This window comes from Astatotilapia calliptera, chromosome 5, assembly GCF_900246225.1.
Source record: "Astatotilapia calliptera chromosome 5, fAstCal1.2, whole genome shotgun sequence".
NCBI classification, from domain to species: Eukaryota; Metazoa; Chordata; class Actinopteri; order Cichliformes; family Cichlidae; genus Astatotilapia; species Astatotilapia calliptera.
The window spans coordinates 18,797,571-18,816,739 of record NC_039306.1 but is presented as its reverse complement, the minus strand read 5'-3'; the positions used below and the strand labels follow the sequence as shown (position 1 = coordinate 18,816,739).

The 19,169-nt window shown below is 40.0% G+C and overlaps 1 protein-coding gene across 1 annotated transcript in view; it reads left to right on the top strand.

Annotated features, from left to right (window-relative positions):
• The first annotated feature begins 6,898 nt into the window (after positions 1-6,898).
• Positions 6,899-19,169, top strand: part of LOC113022400 (myosin heavy chain, fast skeletal muscle-like) — a 14,619-nt gene continuing 2,348 nt past the window's right edge. The window contains exons 1-32 of the mRNA XM_026167770.1: positions 6,899-6,922; positions 7,119-7,173; positions 7,441-7,656; positions 8,692-8,835; positions 8,923-9,079; positions 9,203-9,230; positions 9,325-9,436; positions 9,517-9,609; positions 9,708-9,771; positions 9,884-9,982; positions 10,088-10,191; positions 10,402-10,540; positions 10,642-10,760; positions 10,952-11,101; positions 11,254-11,424; positions 11,510-11,816; positions 11,947-12,017; positions 12,114-12,201; positions 13,508-13,625; positions 13,703-13,826; positions 13,957-14,093; positions 14,262-14,517; positions 14,600-14,842; positions 16,464-16,640; positions 16,731-16,876; positions 17,164-17,254; positions 17,365-17,754; positions 17,872-17,998; positions 18,100-18,218; positions 18,314-18,510; positions 18,592-18,775; positions 18,864-19,029. Coding sequence (XP_026023555.1) covers positions 7,453-7,656; positions 8,692-8,835; positions 8,923-9,079; positions 9,203-9,230; positions 9,325-9,436; positions 9,517-9,609; positions 9,708-9,771; positions 9,884-9,982; positions 10,088-10,191; positions 10,402-10,540; positions 10,642-10,760; positions 10,952-11,101; positions 11,254-11,424; positions 11,510-11,816; positions 11,947-12,017; positions 12,114-12,201; positions 13,508-13,625; positions 13,703-13,826; positions 13,957-14,093; positions 14,262-14,517; positions 14,600-14,842; positions 16,464-16,640; positions 16,731-16,876; positions 17,164-17,254; positions 17,365-17,754; positions 17,872-17,998; positions 18,100-18,218; positions 18,314-18,510; positions 18,592-18,775; positions 18,864-19,029 — 4,525 coding nt within the window. The 5' untranslated portion in view covers positions 6,899-6,922; positions 7,119-7,173; positions 7,441-7,452. The remainder of the gene's footprint in view (positions 6,923-7,118; positions 7,174-7,440; positions 7,657-8,691; positions 8,836-8,922; positions 9,080-9,202; positions 9,231-9,324; positions 9,437-9,516; positions 9,610-9,707; positions 9,772-9,883; positions 9,983-10,087; positions 10,192-10,401; positions 10,541-10,641; positions 10,761-10,951; positions 11,102-11,253; positions 11,425-11,509; positions 11,817-11,946; positions 12,018-12,113; positions 12,202-13,507; positions 13,626-13,702; positions 13,827-13,956; positions 14,094-14,261; positions 14,518-14,599; positions 14,843-16,463; positions 16,641-16,730; positions 16,877-17,163; positions 17,255-17,364; positions 17,755-17,871; positions 17,999-18,099; positions 18,219-18,313; positions 18,511-18,591; positions 18,776-18,863; positions 19,030-19,169) is intronic.

Genomic DNA, 19,169 nt, shown 5'->3' with positions numbered 1-19,169 from the left:
GCCACTGGCAGGGGTTCAGTGTGGAACAGGCCAGAGTAGGTCTGTTTGAGAAGCACAAGATCATATAAATGACAAGAAATAAAAGAAGCCCAAACATTATGAAGACCTACACGTCAAACACATAAAACAGATCTCATAACAATGGTACACATCAAAGTGGAATATAGTGGATGGTTCTCACTGTCACTTGTAGGTGGTGGGAGAAATGAGCAGGTATAAAGACTTTGAAGGGACAAATGGGTCTGGCCATAACAATTTGCATTTCTGGCATCTCTGAAGCAACCAACATGTTAGCAGGTGTGAGTGAGGGGTTATATGTGCCAGAAGTCTGATTTGTGGGGGTGCTTCTTTTATACTGAAATCTCTGGCCACCATTTATCACCTCATTCTTAGGTCACTGTGCTTCTGAATAATAGCAGATTGCTTCCTAAGCTCATCATGTCAGTCTATCCAAAACAGAAAAACAAACAACTCAACAATTCCTCACAAAAAAGCGACCTGTAAATAACTGAAGGGGTTGTTTATGCATTATCATACCTAAACCTGAAAGGAAGAATGAATTCATGTATGCTGCATTTCTACAGGCTTTTATGAATTCATAAAAAATGTAGAAATATAATTAATGACAGTCTTTGTATACATATGACAGATTACATTATCAGCAAAGGGAACAGCCACACCATTAAAACACATTTTTGGCAGAGAAATTGTTTCAAACATCTCTTAAGCAAAGGCCCAAGCATTAACCAGAAGCTAATTTGAGATCTCTTTATGGTCCATTATCATGATGTGCTTCCTCTATAAAGAAAGAGGACACCTAAGCTCTGTATTTCTGACTGTTAGTACAGTAACTAGGTCACAAACACATCACGTTCAATTGTGTTAAGTTCTTTCATGGTAAGTAGAGATCTTTGCAAGTCTGTTATCGTTTCTGTTCTGCGCAGCGAGTTTGCTAAGTGGATGCTTAGCACTGATTGTAGTTTGTGTTTGAGGCTCAGATGCTACAAACACTGATGGTACTCTGAGAAAAATGGCAACTGTTGAACTCCTGTGTGGTTACATGTGGTTAATTTATTCAAAGAAGAAAATCAAATTCATTGTGAAACACAATGACAATGATGGTCTTATAAGCTGGATTAGCTTTGAGAATTTCAGTCAGAAAAATCTTTAAAAGCATAAAAATTGCTGAAATTATAAATTCAAATGTTGATGATTATTATGCACTTAAAGAAAACTGTGCACCTGATACTTTAACATTATGGTATTGTAGGATGGTCTGTATCGTACTGGACCAGCCTGTGCTGTGAACAGGGTGAAACATGGTATTAACAAACAAGAGGAGGGCACGAGGTCGGGAAATCCCAATTTTTTCGTTGTTCAACTGCATCCGCTCCATTGCTTTATAGATAGAAAAAGCACCAAGTAATCAACAGTGAATATTTGTCTTAATGAAAACAAGTGAACAACTTGTTCACATGGCAGAGCACCTGTTCGCCTTTGGTAAACAATCTATCTTGGCTTCAAGAAGGCCGAGTTATTTTTGAACTGCTAATGAGGAAAATATTCCCCTGTGTGTGATAAATGAGACATCTCTGCAGGTTTTTGGCAGCAGACTGACAATTTTGCTTCTGTGTGTTCATTTATTCTTAAGTGACAAAAAGGTCAAATCAGTAGAGCAGACAGAGAGTGAGGAAAGGAGAGATTAAGGCTGATTCATAGCTTACTTGGACTGATGCTGAACCTTTCTTGGTTGCCTTTTGGAAAGTTCAGGTAAGTTAAATACCAAAAAACAAAATGGAGCGTCACATGTTTTGTTAATTGCACTACCAGTGTCTGCATTTCCTTGTGTACCACATGCCTTTTGGTACTGATATTGCAGACAGATGGATGATGCAAAGATGTTTTGGTGCTGACTGCAGTGTGTATGATTTCCTTTTTAGAATCATGAAATATATACCAGCCTCCTATAAATAACAGATGGGACACACCTTTTCTGCTCTTAGGGTTGTTAGTAAAAGGTTTTGAATGTGTAACAATGTCTTTATCAGTCTTTGGCATCACTGTAGGGTCCACTTTTCAGAACATTGCTTCTAGACTTTGACTGGACCATTACAACTTCTTTTTCAGTAATTCTGTCATAGGTTTACTTGAGTGCTTGGGATTATTGCCCTGTTGTAGAACCACACAATGTTTTTGAAGGGTGCTCTTCAGTATCATTTTGCTTATCATGTCAGAGCTGTGCTGAATGTATCTACTTCTGCCTTTAGCTGTCTGTCCAAAAGCCAGAGCTATTTTGACCAAGCTTTAGCTGTGAAACTGATGACTGAATATTTAGACGTTTTTCCTAAAGTGTTCTGCTTTGTTCATATTCAGCATTGCAAACTCTTTTTTACAGAGGTGAGGCTTTCTTCTGGTAACCCTTCCAAAAAAGCCAAGCTTGTTCATGTTTGCAGATGACACTGTGATGTGAATTGAGCAGCTCAAAGAGAGAGAGTGAGGTGGAGGTAGGAGGTAGCAGTGCAGTCTGCTTAATATATATATCAATTTTTGGCTAGGATTAATTTGCATATTTGTTTTTGATGGGCAAAATTATTTTGTAAGTGGCAGATATGTCACAGTGTGAACTCTCATCAAGCTCTAAGGCCAACAGATCCGCCTGTTCTCTCTCATTCTGTAATAGACAAATGCAGCTGCTCCCACATCCTCATTCATTACAAAGTGCATAACATTTTTTCCTGATTAATTACATTTTATTTAAAAGGACATAGGACTATTACACTCACTTTAGCCCGATAAGCTTTGGATGGTTAAGAGTTTGAAATCATTCTTATTTAGGTAATATTTAGCTCCCTAGTTCTCCTTAGTTCTTCTGAAACAAACATTTTATCTCCTCTCCCTTAAAGGCTGCCATCCTACTTTAAACCAACTTTCTGCTGATTTTAACAACGAAAAAGTCCAGGTGAAAAAGTCATCCTCATAGGACAAGCTTCCACTCCCTTCACATACATACAGATCCAAGAGTAAAAAAAACCTACAAGAAACAGAACGTTTCAAGCTCTTTGAGGCTTGAGATTTTGGCTAACAGGAATTGATCAGATTTCATCATTTGAAAGTTTGGCCAAGTTTAATTCGATGTACCACCATTGTTTATTTGACAAACAATAACAAAAAACATAACTGCTCTGACTTTGCAGTAACGCACACAACTATAAAACAGAGAGCAATGATAGTAATCGTGGAGGAAATGTAATCATGTGGCTGTTGATTATGATTTGTTACTTTGTAAATGAACTCCACAGTTGCAAAAGAGATGAGCATCAGATTCAAGTGCTTGAAATGCAGGGCTTAACCCATAATCTGGAAAGCTGTATAAACTGGAAGATAGCTTAGATAAAATTCTGTCTATGTGCAACCAACTAGAAATGTTTAGTGCTGACAGTAACTTAGGAACCAGTAATACGCCAGTGTAGATAAATCTTGTATATGTATTCAGGTGTATAAATGTTGTATAAAACGTAATAATTAAACATCTTTTCATGTTGATGTATTTTTAATGCTAATCAATTCTATTTTCTACAGGTAGATGGGTCTCTGCACACACATCATTTTTCAGTTTTTTGCTACAATTTCATGTTTACATCATTCCTGTAAATCTATTCCACTGTGCCAAGGTTTTTTCTAATATGGGAAAATCTGCAAATAACATTTATGTGGATTGTTTCCTTTTTTGTGTGTATTGTTTTTTTTTTTACTATATCCTTTTTAAAACATGTGAAAAAAGTAGTTTTGCACCTGCAGTCTCTCTTACTCTTCCAGCTTTGTCAGTTAGCACTTCATGAGTCGTTGTTCCATCTCTCCATGTCTTCCGTTTTTTCTCTTCTCCTTCTGCCCCGTTCCTGTGTAGATAATTAAAAAACAGCATTAGTTCGTTGCTTTTATTAATTACCTTTAAACCTTTAGGGGGAAAACTCACATGGCAATGGGATTTTGTGATAAGTAGTTATTAAATATGTCTTACTCAATCAAGTGTACATGTATCATTTGATTTGTGATGATCACATTACTGCCTGTGGAAAACAACCTTGGCTGTGGTCAGAAAAAAGACAGGAAAGGTTTCATTAAAGGTTCTGCTGAGAACTATGGAAAACAGCAATGGTGTTTTTAAGCTTGACAGGAGAGGCAGCTGGTGCTTTTGGGATACATAATAGAGTTTATACTGGGTGCACTACATCAGTGAACTCTTCAATTATACTTGTCTGATGGGCATACAGGTTTCATTTCAATCCAGATGTTCCCCAGTATTCATTTAAATATGCTTAAAGTTCAGTTCAAGGTGATCTAGAGCAATTCCCTACATTCAAAAATCACAGTAAACCAGTGAAATATCTTTACAATCTATTACAATTAGAGTTCACATAAAAAAGCAAGGCTGGAAATTCTACTGAATTTCTCAGAACAATGCATGCAATAAATAATCAGTATGAAAGCTGAATAGCATATAGAAAAATCTGAAAACATGTCATACCATATTTTAAGATAGTTCCAAGGGACTGTCCCCGGTTTTCCCATCTTCTGTCCAATGCAAGCTGGTACAGATTCAAGCATCACCCTGTGACCTGAATAAAACATTTTGTATAATAATAATAATAATAATAATAATAATAATAATAATAAAAGACTAAAATAAAAGAATAAAAGAATAAATTATTTTTAGGTAAATGCAGGCTCTCAGTGAAAGCTGGTGAAGCAGTGTAATGTTAAGAGACAAGAAGATGATCATGATGGTGATGATGACAGAGAAGCCGGTAACATGATCAACATGTTTGCACATTTGCAACTCGAGGCATATAAGATGCCAGTGACTACCACTCATGTGGCAGTCATTAACACTGCCAGGAAATTAGTGCATCCCAAACTACTACTGCTTTAATAACCAGACCTTGCTCTTTAAAAAAAAACAAAAGAAAAAAAAATTTGTAATTCAGTTTCTTTTATCAAAAAATCAGGAATAGTCGATTCATTTGCATAACGATGATGGACAATTTCATCTGCATGAAGCCATTAGCCTCCAAAATATCAAGTGTGAGTAACAAGTGTAACTGTTGGAGACAGCTTAACAGTCACACCCAGGCACTCTCACACTTATCACCTTCTCACGCCCTAATACCAGAGCCCTACTGCAAGATGGGTACTGCCAAGCCAAAATCTCAGACCTAATTTTAACAAAGAAAAACCACGCCAACAACAAAACTCTTTGTCATCAAAAAAGGTCACAGTCAGTGCTCCTTGCAGCTATATTTGAGCACCACTTATTATCAGCATGCACTGAAAGATTAAAAGACAATATTAAAAATGTAAAAGCTGCATAACAACACAGCATTATTAAGAGAGTTTAATAAACAAATACTTCTCTTAATGAAATAATAACACATTCTTTAGTAATTGAGTTCCAGGCTTTGCAATTAATGGCATCAATATGCCACACAACAATCTGAATGGCTGCCATAACGCAACATACAAAATATAACTCTACCACATGGTTAAAAAAAAATCACTCTACTGACCTTAGGTTTTCACATGTAACTAAAAATGACAAAACACAGGTAAAACACTGTTCTACACATCAGATTAAACTGGACAATACTTACAGTGTTGCACATTTGAACACAAGCACAAGGATGCTTCTTTGTGTTCAGCCAACAGACTGGAATGTTACCCAGCACTCACCTTGGTTTATTATCCACAGCCCAGCTGATACTCTTTGACAAATGAAGAAGGTGTCAGGCGTAGATCAAAGTCCATTAAAATACAATAAGCCTGCTAGGTATGTAGCATTTGACTTTAGTATCAACATAAGCCTGATGCTATATTTGAGTTTTGCCCTAATAAGACAGAAGATTTCGGAGCAGGTATCGTGTAACACATGTTTATTGAAGACAGAGGCTCATTATATCTTGTGGGTAAGTGCTTTAGAATGCCTTCTTCTTATTCACTGCTGTAAGTTGATCTTCTTTCCAGGGAAACAGTGCCCAATGGCTTTCTACCCACGCTTAATTGTGCCGGCTATGTTCCATAGTCTTGGCAAAAATGTCTGCACGCTTGCCATCCTTGACAAAAGCCTCAACAAGCATCTAACAAACACAAACAATATGGAATTGAATGCCCTAAACAGTGTTAACTCGCTCCGCTTAGATTCACAGGAAAAATCCAGGATGAGGTCATTTTTCAAACATAAAGGAAGAAGAACTGGTACTCTGCTGCTCTACTTTTAGGGATTGTCTCAGTCTCCCTTGTGTGTCCCTTAAGAACAAGACTAAGAACAGCTGTTGGCACTGTTGTAAAATGTAATGCCTTGGCAATCCTTCCTTTTCTTTAAAGCTTTTTGGCACTCATTTTATTTTATAATAATTTCTGACTTGTAAGGCCTCTGAAACAGTACCTCAGTGACTTTTTAAAGCTTCCCCAAAGCACTTCGAGGGACTACTGTTGTGCCAGAGACCAATAAAAAGATCCATTAGTCACACCTTTGGACTGTCTGTAACTGCTGACTTGACTTTAGCCAAAAATGAGCCAATTTCCTATCTGTGCTACACATAAACAACCAAAAGCCAACTGCACATCTGTATGTTACATAAAATTTAAAACAAGACAGGAGTATGGAGTTCGAAATGCTGCTTCATCTCCGTATTTTTGCTGAAGGCAACACAACCTGACTGTGTTGGTAATTACAGGTACAGGAATTCTGGCATGTAAGACGTCCAGAAGACATAAACTGTGCGATGACAGAGGTGGAGGAAAGAACTGGTGCACAAGGATAACACCACACAGCATGACCAAATAGAGAAACCCACTTGTGATAGGCTCCCATCATTTGATATAAAAGGAAGAGCAAGCCACCACCAAGCACAGGCACCCAGCAAAGGTAAGTATCTTGGGGAGGTCATTTATTCCAGTACTTTGCCATATCATAGGAATCAGGCTGGTTATTCACATTTTTATGTTTCCAAACAGATTTTTCTTTAGAAAAAATAGAAAATTAATTTCTATTTAATACTATTTTAAAACAAAGAACCACTGACTTAACTGTCTAATTTGTGAATTTTTGTTCCTTATTTCAGAAGTCTGCAGTGAAGTCTGACAGGAATACCCATTTCTCATCTGGTGTCCTCCAAGGTAAATGTGATCAGTTTTCGTGATCAAGAGTACCAGTGCATGAGTAGGACAGACACAAGAGCGGATCTTTATGAGCATCTCTTGTTGGTACTTATTGAATCCCTGGCTTGAGAGTAGCTACTCTCAGAGTAGCTACTCTCAAGCCTTCTCTTCTTAAAGGAATAGCATGTTTGACTGTATAGGTAGCTATAAGAGTGTGAATATATGTAATATATACACTGCTGACAAATAAGATGAATGACTCCTCTCTTGTTTCCTCACTTGCAGTAAAGGGTCATCATGAGTGGGGACGCAGAGATGGAGTGTTTTGGCGCGGCGGCCATGTTTCTCCGCAAGCCAGAAAGAGAGCGCATTGAAGCTCAAAATATTCCATTTGATGCTAAAACAGCATACTTCGTGAGTGAGCCCAAAGAAATGTACCTCAAGGGGAAACTTGTTAAGAGAGAGGGCGGCAAAGCCACCGTGGAGACTCTGTGCGGGAAGGTGAGAGTAGTGACACTTGAATTTGTGCAGCTTCAAATGTGAATTCAGACTGCTCAAGTTATGAATAACTATATGGATATGTTAACTATATGTAGCATGGTCCAAATATCTGAAACCAGAGAGGTTTGGGTATATTTACATGTAACACACGAAGTCATGACATGTAAGATATATTTGGAATTTTCAGAATCTGACAAACTCTTTTCAGCAATCAAATGTAAACTTGTGAGATTGCCCTGAAGCCATTCTTCACCACATGATAGCAGAAAACATGGCATCACAACTGAGTGAAAATGTCATAACTCAAGTTGTTATGGTAAGAAAGAAGGGGCTTTTCTCAGCATAATGGTTAGACTGAAAGTTTCACTTGGTTCAATTCAAGCCAGTGATGTGAATTTCCTTTGGAGTTGAACCAAGCTGGTGTTGTAAAAAACAACAACAGCAACAACAAACAAACCAAAAAAAAATGCAGGTGCAGCTATAATGCTAAATTAAAACACTTCTCAGAAGGAGGAAGAACAGAAAGAACAAGGCCAGACATACCCAGAATTTCACTGTTGATAAAGTTCAAAGTTGTTTGACACCAGACTTGAATCACTAAACAATACACCAAAGAATACTAGCACTCCTTTCTTCTGAGATACGGTAAAACCTCCGGTTTTCATCGCTGTGAACAAAACAGACAGCAAAATCTTTACATGAACTACTTGAAGAGTAACAAAAGCCAAGTACTGTTAACTGTCACAGCTTAATGTGTGAATGAGTGTGGCACGAATAGCATTGTCCGATTCATTCTGACAATGCTATTCTTGCCACATATTAAATCTGAAATACAACCTTGTGCAAAGTAGACTAAGACGAAGTAGCTTTTTGGACCCATTTGGATGTATTCCACAGTCAAAAACTGATCAGAAGGCCAAATGAATAATTCAAAATAAGAATGAGAATAAAACAAACAAGATTAAAAACAAATATCACAATTTAGACAAAACTGCTTAATTCTATCTGAATTTACATTTGTGCCTTCTTTGGCAGACTATCACCGTGAAAGAAGATGAAGTCTTCCCAATGAACCCTCCCAAATTCGATAAGATTGAGGACATGGCCATGATGACCCACCTCAGTGAGCCTACTGTGCTGTATAACCTCAAAGAGCGCTATGCAGCATGGATGATCTACGTGAGTTGATCAGAACTCCATAGCTGATACTCGTGCTCACGACAAAAGGAAGATATGCATCATAAATGATCCTCTCTGACTCCACAGACCTACTCTGGGCTGTTCTGCGTCACTGTGAACCCCTACAAGTGGCTCCCAGTGTATGATTCAATAGTTGTAGCAGGATACAGGGGCAAGAAGAGAATTGAGGCTCCACCCCACATCTTCTGCATCTCTGATAATGCCTATCAGTTCATGCTCCAAGGTAATAAACCTTTTTAAGATACAATGTGTCCTGATCATTTTGTAAGCTACAGTTCAGAAATAAAACAGCTGCAATTCAAAAGTGAACGAATTATTTTAGCTTGATGATTTTGGTCTCTTACAGACAGAGAAAATCAGTCCATCCTGATTACGTAAGTACAAAGCATGCTTTTATATGATGAGCATTTCCAAAAGTATTATTTGCAATATCGAAATTACAACTCTAAAACTCCTTACTCTAACCAGTGGAGAATCTGGTGCAGGAAAGACTGTCAACACAAAACGTGTCATCCAGTACTTTGCAACAATTGCAGTGGCTGGAGGAAAGAAAACCGAGCAAGTTCCCGGCAAAATGCAGGTAAATGAAGTTGCAAAATATGAGATCTAAAAATCAATCAAAGAATTCCTGTACTCACAGCTCATGAACGGTGTCTTTAGGGGTCACTGGAAGACCAAATCATTGCAGCAAACCCACTGTTGGAAGCTTATGGTAATGCCAAGACTGTGAGGAATGACAATTCTTCACGTTTTGTAAGTTATTTTGGTGATTTTACCTTAATTCTGTGGTAAAAATTCACAGTTCATGTTCACTGTTGCATTTATAATTGAAACATTATTCTCCTGCTTAGGGAAAATTTATCAGAATTCACTTTGGGACAACTGGAAAACTGGCTTCGGCTGATATTGAAACATGTATGATTTTTGTTTTGGTTTTACTTATGTATTTATTTTTGAGGGAATTATCAGACTGCTTTGACTGCTACAAGGAAGATTTGTGATAACCACGAAACTTAAATCTGTACAGATCTGCTGGAGAAGTCTCGAGTGACGTTCCAGCTCTCTGCTGAGAGGAGCTACCATATCTTCTATCAGCTCACAACGGGCCACAAACCTGAGCTCATCGGTTAGAGAATTATACCAAAATGACACCAAAAAACAAAATATAGTGTTTATATATATATATATATATTGTTCATTATGTTTTATGTATTTTGTTTTTCTCATTTAGAGGCTCTCCTGATCACCACAAACCCATACGACTATCCCATGATCAGTCAGGGTGAAATCACTGTCACGAGTATCAATGACGTTGAAGAATTCATCGCTACTGATGTAAGAACAGCTTCACTCACGACCTTTCACTAATATTAATAACTATATAAACAGAACTCCATGAAGCTCATCATATTGATGTTCGGCTTTGTTAATGGGGAGTTTGAATTAAAAATGTAATAAATGCTGAATCAAAAACAGCTTTCTATTTTACATTAAAATATAATGGGTTCTGTTTGTGCTTATTAAAACTTATTCATCATTTCACAGACTGCCATTGACATCCTGGGCTTCACCGCAGACGAGAAAATTAGCATGTATAAACTGACCGGAGCTGTGATGCATCACGGAAACATGAAGTTCAAGCAGAAGCAGCGAGAAGAGCAGGCTGAGCCAGATGGCACTGAGGGTATGAAGAACATTGTGCACTTTAAGCACTGCTGATTTTGTCACTTGAAAGAGGACCTTTGAGGTAGAGGTTTATTTATTTATGAATTTGTGTTCATATAGTTGCAGATAAAATCGCCTACCTCATGGGTCTGAACTCGGCTGATTTGCTAAAAGCACTGTGCTACCCGAGAGTGAAGGTTGGGAACGAGTATGTGACCAAAGGTCAAACTGTTCCTCAGGTACAGATGTTACAAAGAAAACACACAAATAACAAATGATTTCCTGTAAGACAGTGTCTTTAAACCAAACCCTTCAAGACACTAATACATATTGATAAGGCTTTTTTTTTTTACCAATAGGTTACAATGGCACTATTCCTAAATTTATAACCACTAATGATAAAATCAATATCCCTTCACTTCAAAATCAGGTCAACAATTCCGTCAATGCTCTCTCAAAGTCGGTCTATGAGAAAATGTTCTTGTGGATGGTCGTCAGAATCAACGAGATGTTGGACACAAAGCAGTCAAGAAGCTATTTTATTGGTGTCCTGGACATTGCTGGGTTTGAAATTTTTGATGTAAGTATGCAGAACTAACACTGCATTGTCTTATGTTCATGTTGCTAATTATGCAAAACATTTTCAAAACAGTTCAGGGTTTAGGGTATGTCAAGAATAAAAGCACAGTCTTGTTTTGGGTGCGCTTGCTGACCTTATCTGTATTTTTTCAGTTCAACAGCCTGGAACAGCTGTGCATCAACTTCACCAATGAAAAACTGCAACAGTTTTTCAACCATCACATGTTTGTCCTGGAGCAAGAAGAGTACAAGAAAGAGGGCATTGAATGGGAGTTCATTGACTTTGGTATGGACTTGGCTGCCTGCATTGAGCTTATTGAGAAGGTGAGCCGTGTGCTGTCCATTTGCACACATAAAACAATAGAAAACAACTTGAAACTGTTTTTTTATGCTTCTTTCATCATGGCAGCCAATGGGCATCTTCTCCATCCTTGAAGAGGAGTGCATTGTCCCCAAGGCAACAGACATAACCTTCAAGAACAAACTCTATGACCAGCATGTTGGCAAAAGTGCCCCCTTCCAGAAACCAAAGCCTGCCAAAGGCAAAGCTGAGGCCCACTTCTCCCTGGTGCACTATGCTGGTACTGTTGACTACAATGTTAATGGCTGGCTGGAGAAGAACAAAGACCCCCTGAACGACTCTGTGGTACAGCTCTACCAGAAGTCTTCAACAAAGCTGTTGGCTTTCCTGTATGCGTCACATGCCTCTGCAGAAGGTGATGATCATATTTTTAGGACAGAATTCAGAGTTTCCATTGTTTTCATTATATTTCAAAATGATCAGATTTAGTACAGAACAGAAAAATAAAAGTCATTTAAGTTTATATCTGACATTTAATGTTTCAGCTGAGGGAGGTGGAAAGAAAGGTGGCAAGAAAAAGGGTGGGTCTTTTCAGACTGTATCTGCTCTGTTCAGGGTAAGCATAAAAATATTATTTTTTTCCTCAGATGCGTAGGTAGCATCCAGGGTTTACTTTCCATCATGTGAAAATTTGAATATTTTCATATTTTAGGAGAATCTGGGCAAGCTGATGACGAACTTAAGGAGCACTCATCCTCATTTTGTACGCTGTCTCATTCCAAATGAATCAAAAACTCCTGGTAAAGACTGGTAACAATAATGTAAATTAATGCATTTTAAGGTCTGTGAAGGTTCTCAGTCATCCAGGTCATCGTAGTCAAAGGAGCTTGCAAAGAAAAGCGTCTGGACTTCTTTAAGTTACTTGAAGACGTTTCACCTCTCATCCAAGAAGCTTCTTCAGTTCTAAGGTCAAATGGTGGAGAGTCCCAGATATAAACCTAGTGGGAGTAACCCCCCACAGAGGGACAAAAGGACCCCCTTTTGTCCCTCTGTGATGATGATGATCCTCTAATCGCCTGAGCCAAGGTGTGAAACTGGGTGTGGGTCCCAATCAGCCAGAGTTTCGGGTGAGTTCATTGTGAAACCTGGCCCCACCTTATCATGCGAATTCCTAAGATCAGATGGCCCAGGATGTGAGTGGGCGTTAAGGCGTCTGGGAAGGGATCTCAAAACTGGATTATAGATGGCAGAGAGTTGGTGTCGTAAACCCCCGCCTCTGTTCAAAGATGGTCGCTCACAGTGGACATAGATGGCTTCTTTCACTCCTCTTTCAAACCATCTGTCCTCTCTGTCCAAAATGTGAACATTGGCATCCTCGAAAGAGTGTCCTTCATCCTTAAGATGCAGATGGACTGCTGAGTCTTGTCCTGTGGAGGTGGCTCTTCTGTGTTGTGCCATGCGCTTGTGAAGTGGCTGTTTGGTCTCTCCAATGTAGAGGTCTGGGCATTCCTCGCTGCACTGTACAGCATACACCACATTGTTAAGTCTGTGTTTTGGAGTTTTGTCTTTCGGGTGAACTAGTTTTTGTCTGAGCGTGTTACTGGGTCTGAAATGCACCGGGATGTCATGCTTGGAGAAAACTCTCCTGAGTTTTTCTGATACACCGGCTACATAGGGGATGACAATGTTGTTGCGTCTGTCCTTCTTATCCTCCCTCGCTGGTGTCTGGTCTTCTTTTCTGTGCCTCTTTGCTGACATTAAGAACGCCCATTTAGGATAGCCGCACGTTTTGAGTGCTTCCTTTACATGTGTGTGTTCCTTCTTTTTTCCTTCAGGCTTAGAGGGAACATGTTCTGCCCGGTGGTGTAGGGTCCTAATTACTCCAAGTTTGTGTTCCAGAGGGTGATGGGAGTCCAAGAGGAGGTACTGGTCCGTGTGTGTGGGCTTCCGGTAAACTTCGATGTTGAGGTTGCCGTTCTCTTCAATGTGAAACGTCTTCAAGTAACTTAAAGAAGTCCAGACGCTTTTCTTTGCAAGCTCCTTTGACAATGCATTTTAAGGTAAATGTAATGCCATGTACATGACTGAATTTAATATGGGTTTAAGGTCTCATGGAGAACTTCCTGGTCATCCACCAGCTAAGGTGTAACGGTGTGCTGGAGGGGATCAGGATCTGCAGGAAAGGGTTCCCCAGCAGAATCGTCTACGGTGACTTCAAGCAGAGGTGATTACTAAGAATAAAGACATTTGCCACAATCTAAAGATCAACTTCTCCTTAATTCATCATGTACCCCCAATCAGATACAAAGTGTTGAATGCCAGTGTCATCCCTGAGGGACAGTTCATCGACAACAAGAAGGCCTCAGAGAAACTCTTGGGCTCCATTGATGTTGACCACACACAGTACAAGTTTGGCCACACAAAGGTACAGTAACAAAAAATGCAAACTTTTGTTGGTATTTTAAATAAACTGCTGCTAAATCAGGATACTTTAAGCAGGTATTACAATTTTGCTTTTGACAATGCTGTATGTGCTCTGTATGACTATTTTTCAGGTGTTCTTCAAAGCTGGTCTCCTGGGTCTATTGGAGGAGATGCGTGATGAAAAACTCGCTATCCTTGTCACAATGACGCAGGCTCTCTGCAGAGGTTTCCTCATGAGGAGAGAGTTTGTCAAGATGATGGAACGCAGGTACTGTAGGCATAGTAGCTTTACACACCAAAGGGGATTTTTACAAATGCAGATGACAACTTCAATGTAATTTCTGCGCTAATTTTTTTCTTTCTGGTTCAGCCCATAGTTTTTATTACAGTTTTTCAGATCTAAAAATACCAATTTTTCTCAATCTTCTATCCTCAGGGAGGCAATTTACTCCATCCAGTACAACATCCGTGCATTCATGAATGTCAAAACCTGGCCTTGGATGAAGTTGTACTTCAAGATTAAGCCTCTGCTGAAGAGTGCAGAGACGGAGAAAGAGATGGCCGCAATGAAAGTGGACTTTGAAAAGACCAAAGAGGATCTGGCAAAGGCTCTGGCTAAGAAGAAAGAGCTGGAAGAGAAGATGGTTACTCTCCTACAGGAGAAGAATGACTTGCAGATCCAAATTCAAGCGGTATGTTAAAATAACAAAGGAATTTGAACTGTCTTTATGAATAAGGAAATCTTAATCCATTTGTATATTACTATCAATTTAGGAAGGTGAAAGCCTTGCTGATGCAGAGGAAAGGTGTGAGGGGCTCATTAAAGCAAAAATCCAGTTCGAGGCCAGACTCAAAGAGACAGCTGAGAGACTGGAGGATGAGGAGGAAATGAACGCTGAGCTGACTGCAAAGAAGAGGAAGCTGGAGGACGAGTGCTCTGAGCTGAAGAAGGATATTGATGACTTGGAGCTGACCCTGGCCAAAGTGGAAAAGGAGAAACATGCCACTGAGAACAAGGTTGGTGCGTCAGTCTCAAGGCTTTGAGGTCAAATTGTTTGCAAACTGCAAATACATTGTTTTTTGGGTTTTTTTTAAATACTGTCAATATACAGTGAGACTGTGAGAGACAGAATGAGAGAGACAGAATGTGAAAAAAAAATCCATGAATCCACATGGTAGGATTTGTAAAGAATTTATTCGTAAATTAGGGTGGAAAATAAGTATTTGGTCACCTCAAACAAGGAAAATCTCTGGCTCTCACAGACCTGTAACGTCTTCTGTAAGAAGCTTTTCTGTCCCCCACTCGTTACCTGTATGAATGGCACCTGTTTGAACTCATCATCTGTATAAAAGACACCTGTCCACAGCCTCAAACAGTCAGACTCCAAACTCCGCCATGGCCAAGACCAAAGAGCTTTCGAAGGACACCAGGAAAAGTATTGTAGACCTGCACCAGACTGGGAAGAGTGAATCTACAATAGGCAAGCAGCTTGGTGTGAAAAAATCAACTGTGGGAGCAATCATCAGAAAATGGAAGACATACAAGACCACTGATAATCTCCCTCGATCTGGGGCTCCACGCAAGATCTCATCCCGTGGGGTCAAAATGATCATGAGAACGGTGAGCAAAGATCCCAGAACCACACGGGGGGACCTGGTGAATGACCTGCAGAGAGCTGGGACCAAAGTAACAAAGGTCACCATCAGTAACACACTACAACAGCAGGGAATCAAATCCCGCAGTGCCAGACGTGTTCCGCTGCTGAAGCCAGTGCATGTCCAGGCCCGTCTGAAGTTTGCCAGAGAGTACATGGTTGATACGGCAGAGGATTGGGAGAATGTCATGTGGTCAGATGAAACCAAAGTAGAACTTTTTGGTATAAACTCAACTCGTCGTGTTTGGAGGAAGAAGAATACTGAGTTGCATCCCAAGAACACCATACCTACTGTGAAGCATGGGGGTGGAAACATCATGCTATGGGGCTGTTTTTCTGCCAAGGGGACAGGACGACTGATCCGTGTTAAGGACAGAATGAATGGGGCCATGTATCGTGAGATTTTGAGCCAAAACCTCCTTCCATCAGTGAGAACTTTGAAGATGAAACGAGGCTGGGTCTTCCAACATGACAATGATCCAAAACACACCGCCCGGGCAACAAAGGAGTGGCTCCGTAAGAAGCATTTGAAAGTCCTGGAGTGGCCTAGCCAGTCTCCAGACCTCAACCCCATAGAAAATCTGTGGCAGGAGTTGAAAGTGCGTGTTGCTCGGCGACAGCCCCAAAACATCACTGCTCTCGAGAAGATCTGCATGGAGGAATGGGCCAAAATACCAGCTACTGTGTGTGCAAACCTGGTAAAGACCTATAGTAAACGTTTGACCTCTGTTATTGCCAACAAAGGTTATGTTACAAAGTATTGAGTTGTATTTTTGTTATTGACCAAATACTTATTTTCCACCCTGATTTACGAATAAATTCTTTACAAATCCTACCATGTGGATTCATGGATTTTTTTTTCACATTCTGTCTCTCACAGTTGAAGTGTACCTCTGGTGCAAATTACTGACCTCTGTCATCATTTTAGGTGGGGGAACTTGCACAATCGGTGGCTGACTAAATACTTTTTTGCCCCACTGTAGGTTAAAAACCTGGTTGAGGAAATGACTTCCCAAGATGAGACAATTGCCAAGTTGACCAAAGAAAAGAAAGCCCTCCAAGAGGCCCATCAGCAGGTCCTCGATGACCTGCAGGCAGAGGAAGACAAAGTTAACAGTCTGACGAAGGCCAAGACCAAGCTGGAGCAGCAAGTGGACGATGTGAGTATAGGAATTTGAGTTTCCTTGAAAATAAACTATAAACCCCAAAAATCTCAAAACCAAAATAAAATCTTATCTTGTTTTACACAGCTTGAAGGTTCCCTGGAGCAAGAAAAGAAGCTTCGCATGGACCTTGAGCGGGCTAAAAGAAAGCTTGAAGGTGACCTTAAACTGGCCCAAGAAACCATCATGGATCTGGAGAATGATAAGCAGCAATCTGATGAGAAAATAAAGAAGTAAGCAAAATGCAATTAATCAAATTTAGTATCTAATATAACTGCATTTGTTTAGCAGACAGAAGCAACGCTAAAGATCATTTCCCGACCAACCAGCATATGTTACTGAAAAACAAATCATAATAAAAACAGAACGGTTCGCCCACTCTTCCGCAAAAGTGAAAAAACAAAAACTCTCTATTTCAGTGTAAAAATCAGCAGTCAGAATGAGGGTTACCTATTTCAAGAATAAAAATAAATAAATAAAAAATGTGGATGTAAAATTTGGTTTGAACTTTTCCCCACAGGAAGGATTTTGAAATAAGCCAGCTTCTGAACAAGATTGAGGATGAGCAGTCTCTTTCTGCTCAGCTTCAGAAAAAGATCAAAGAACTGCAGGTTGGTGTATCTGACAGCAAGCTGCCAAGTCTATTACAAGTAACAAGTATATTCAGCTTTATTATTACATTTTGATTAGATGTCTGTTTCTTTCAACATGTAAATCATAGGCTCGTATTGAGGAGCTCGAGGAGGAGATTGAGGCTGAACGTGCTGCTCGGGCCAAGGTGGAGAAGCAGAGGTCTGATCTCTCCAGAGAGCTGGAGGAGATCAGTGAGCGGCTCGAGGAAGCTGGCGGGGCCACTTCTGTTCAGATTGAGATGAACAAGAAGCGCGAGGCCGAGTTTCAGAAGCTGCGGCGTGATCTCGAAGAGGCCACCCTGCAGCACGAAGCCACCGCCGCAGCTCTCCGCAAGAAGCAGGCTGACAGCGTGGCTGAGCTAGGAGAGCAGATTGATAACCTGCAGAGAGTCAAACAGAAGCTGGAGAAAGAGAAAAGCGAGTACAAGATGGAGATTGATGACCTTGCAAGCAACATGGAGGCCATCGCTAAAGCCAAGGTACGATAAAGTAAAACATTTGACAAGCAAGAGAAAACATACATTTAACCTTATGTTCGTTTACATTTGGCTCTTGTGTCCATTACTTTAGATTATTGCAGCTTTTGTTCATTTCAGGCAAATCTGGAGAAAATGTGTCGCTCACTGGAGGATCAGCTGAGTGAGCTGAAGACCAAAAATGATGAACATGTGCGGCAACTGAATGACATTGGGGTGCAAAGGGCAAGGCTTCAAACGGAAAATGGTGGGAAAACTATTTTTAGCTATTTTTTCATTCGATATATGATCATATTCAAATGTGGATTGTTTTTTTCTTTCTTTTCTTTTTTTTCTGTCTCACCTTAGGTGAAATCGCTCGCCAACTGGAGGAGAAGGAAGCCCTGATCTCTCAGCTGACAAGGAGCAAGCAGGCTTACACTCAGCAGATTGAAGAGCTAAAGAGGCACATTGAAGAGGAAGTTAAAGTAAGTGCACATTAAAAACACCTGCACTACCCCGGAGCTGATTAAACCACAATTTAAGTTAATAAATTAAATATTTTTTTCCAATTTTCTGTAAGGCCAAGAACGCCCTGGCTCATGCTGTCCAGTCAGCTCGTCATGACTGCGACCTCCTCAGAGAGCAGTATGAGGAGGAGCAGGAGGCCAAAGCTGAGCTGCAGCGTGCATTATCCAAAGCAAACAGCGAGGTGGCTCAGTGGAGGACCAAATATGAAACCGATGCTATTCAGCGCACTGAGGAGCTGGAGGAGGCAAAGTAAGTCGTCGGTTTTAGTTTCGTCCTATCGCAAACTATGTTTATAATAGAATATAAAGTCTGTTAACTAATCGTTAACAGGAAAAAGCTCGCCCAGCGTCTCCAGGATGCAGAGGAGTCCATCGAAGCTGTGAATGCAAAATGTGCCTCTCTGGAAAAGACCAAACAGAGACTGCAGGGTGAAGTGGAGGACCTGATGATCGACGTGGAGAGAGCCAATGCTCTGGCTGCTAACCTTGACAAGAAGCAGAGAAACTTTGACAAGGTACCATTTTCATTTTTGAGTTATTTATTTTAATCAAAGCTAATGAATCATGAATTATGCAAATACATGGGTCTGCCTTATATCTAAGATTCTTGCTGAGTGGAAGCAGAAGTATGAAGAAACCCAAGCAGAACTAGAGGGATCTCAAAAAGAAGCTCGTTCTCTCAGCACTGAGCTGTTTAAGATGAAGAATTCATATGAGGAAGCTCTTGATCACCTGGAGACCTTGAAGAGGGAGAACAAGAACCTGCAACGTATGCAAAGCTTTAGATATTCAGTCAACTAACAAAAATACCAGACAGTAAGCTAACTGTGCAAAATTTTAACGTTTTTATAACGTATTTCAATTATTATACCCAAGGAATTTTACCCCATTTCTAATATTGTTTCATGT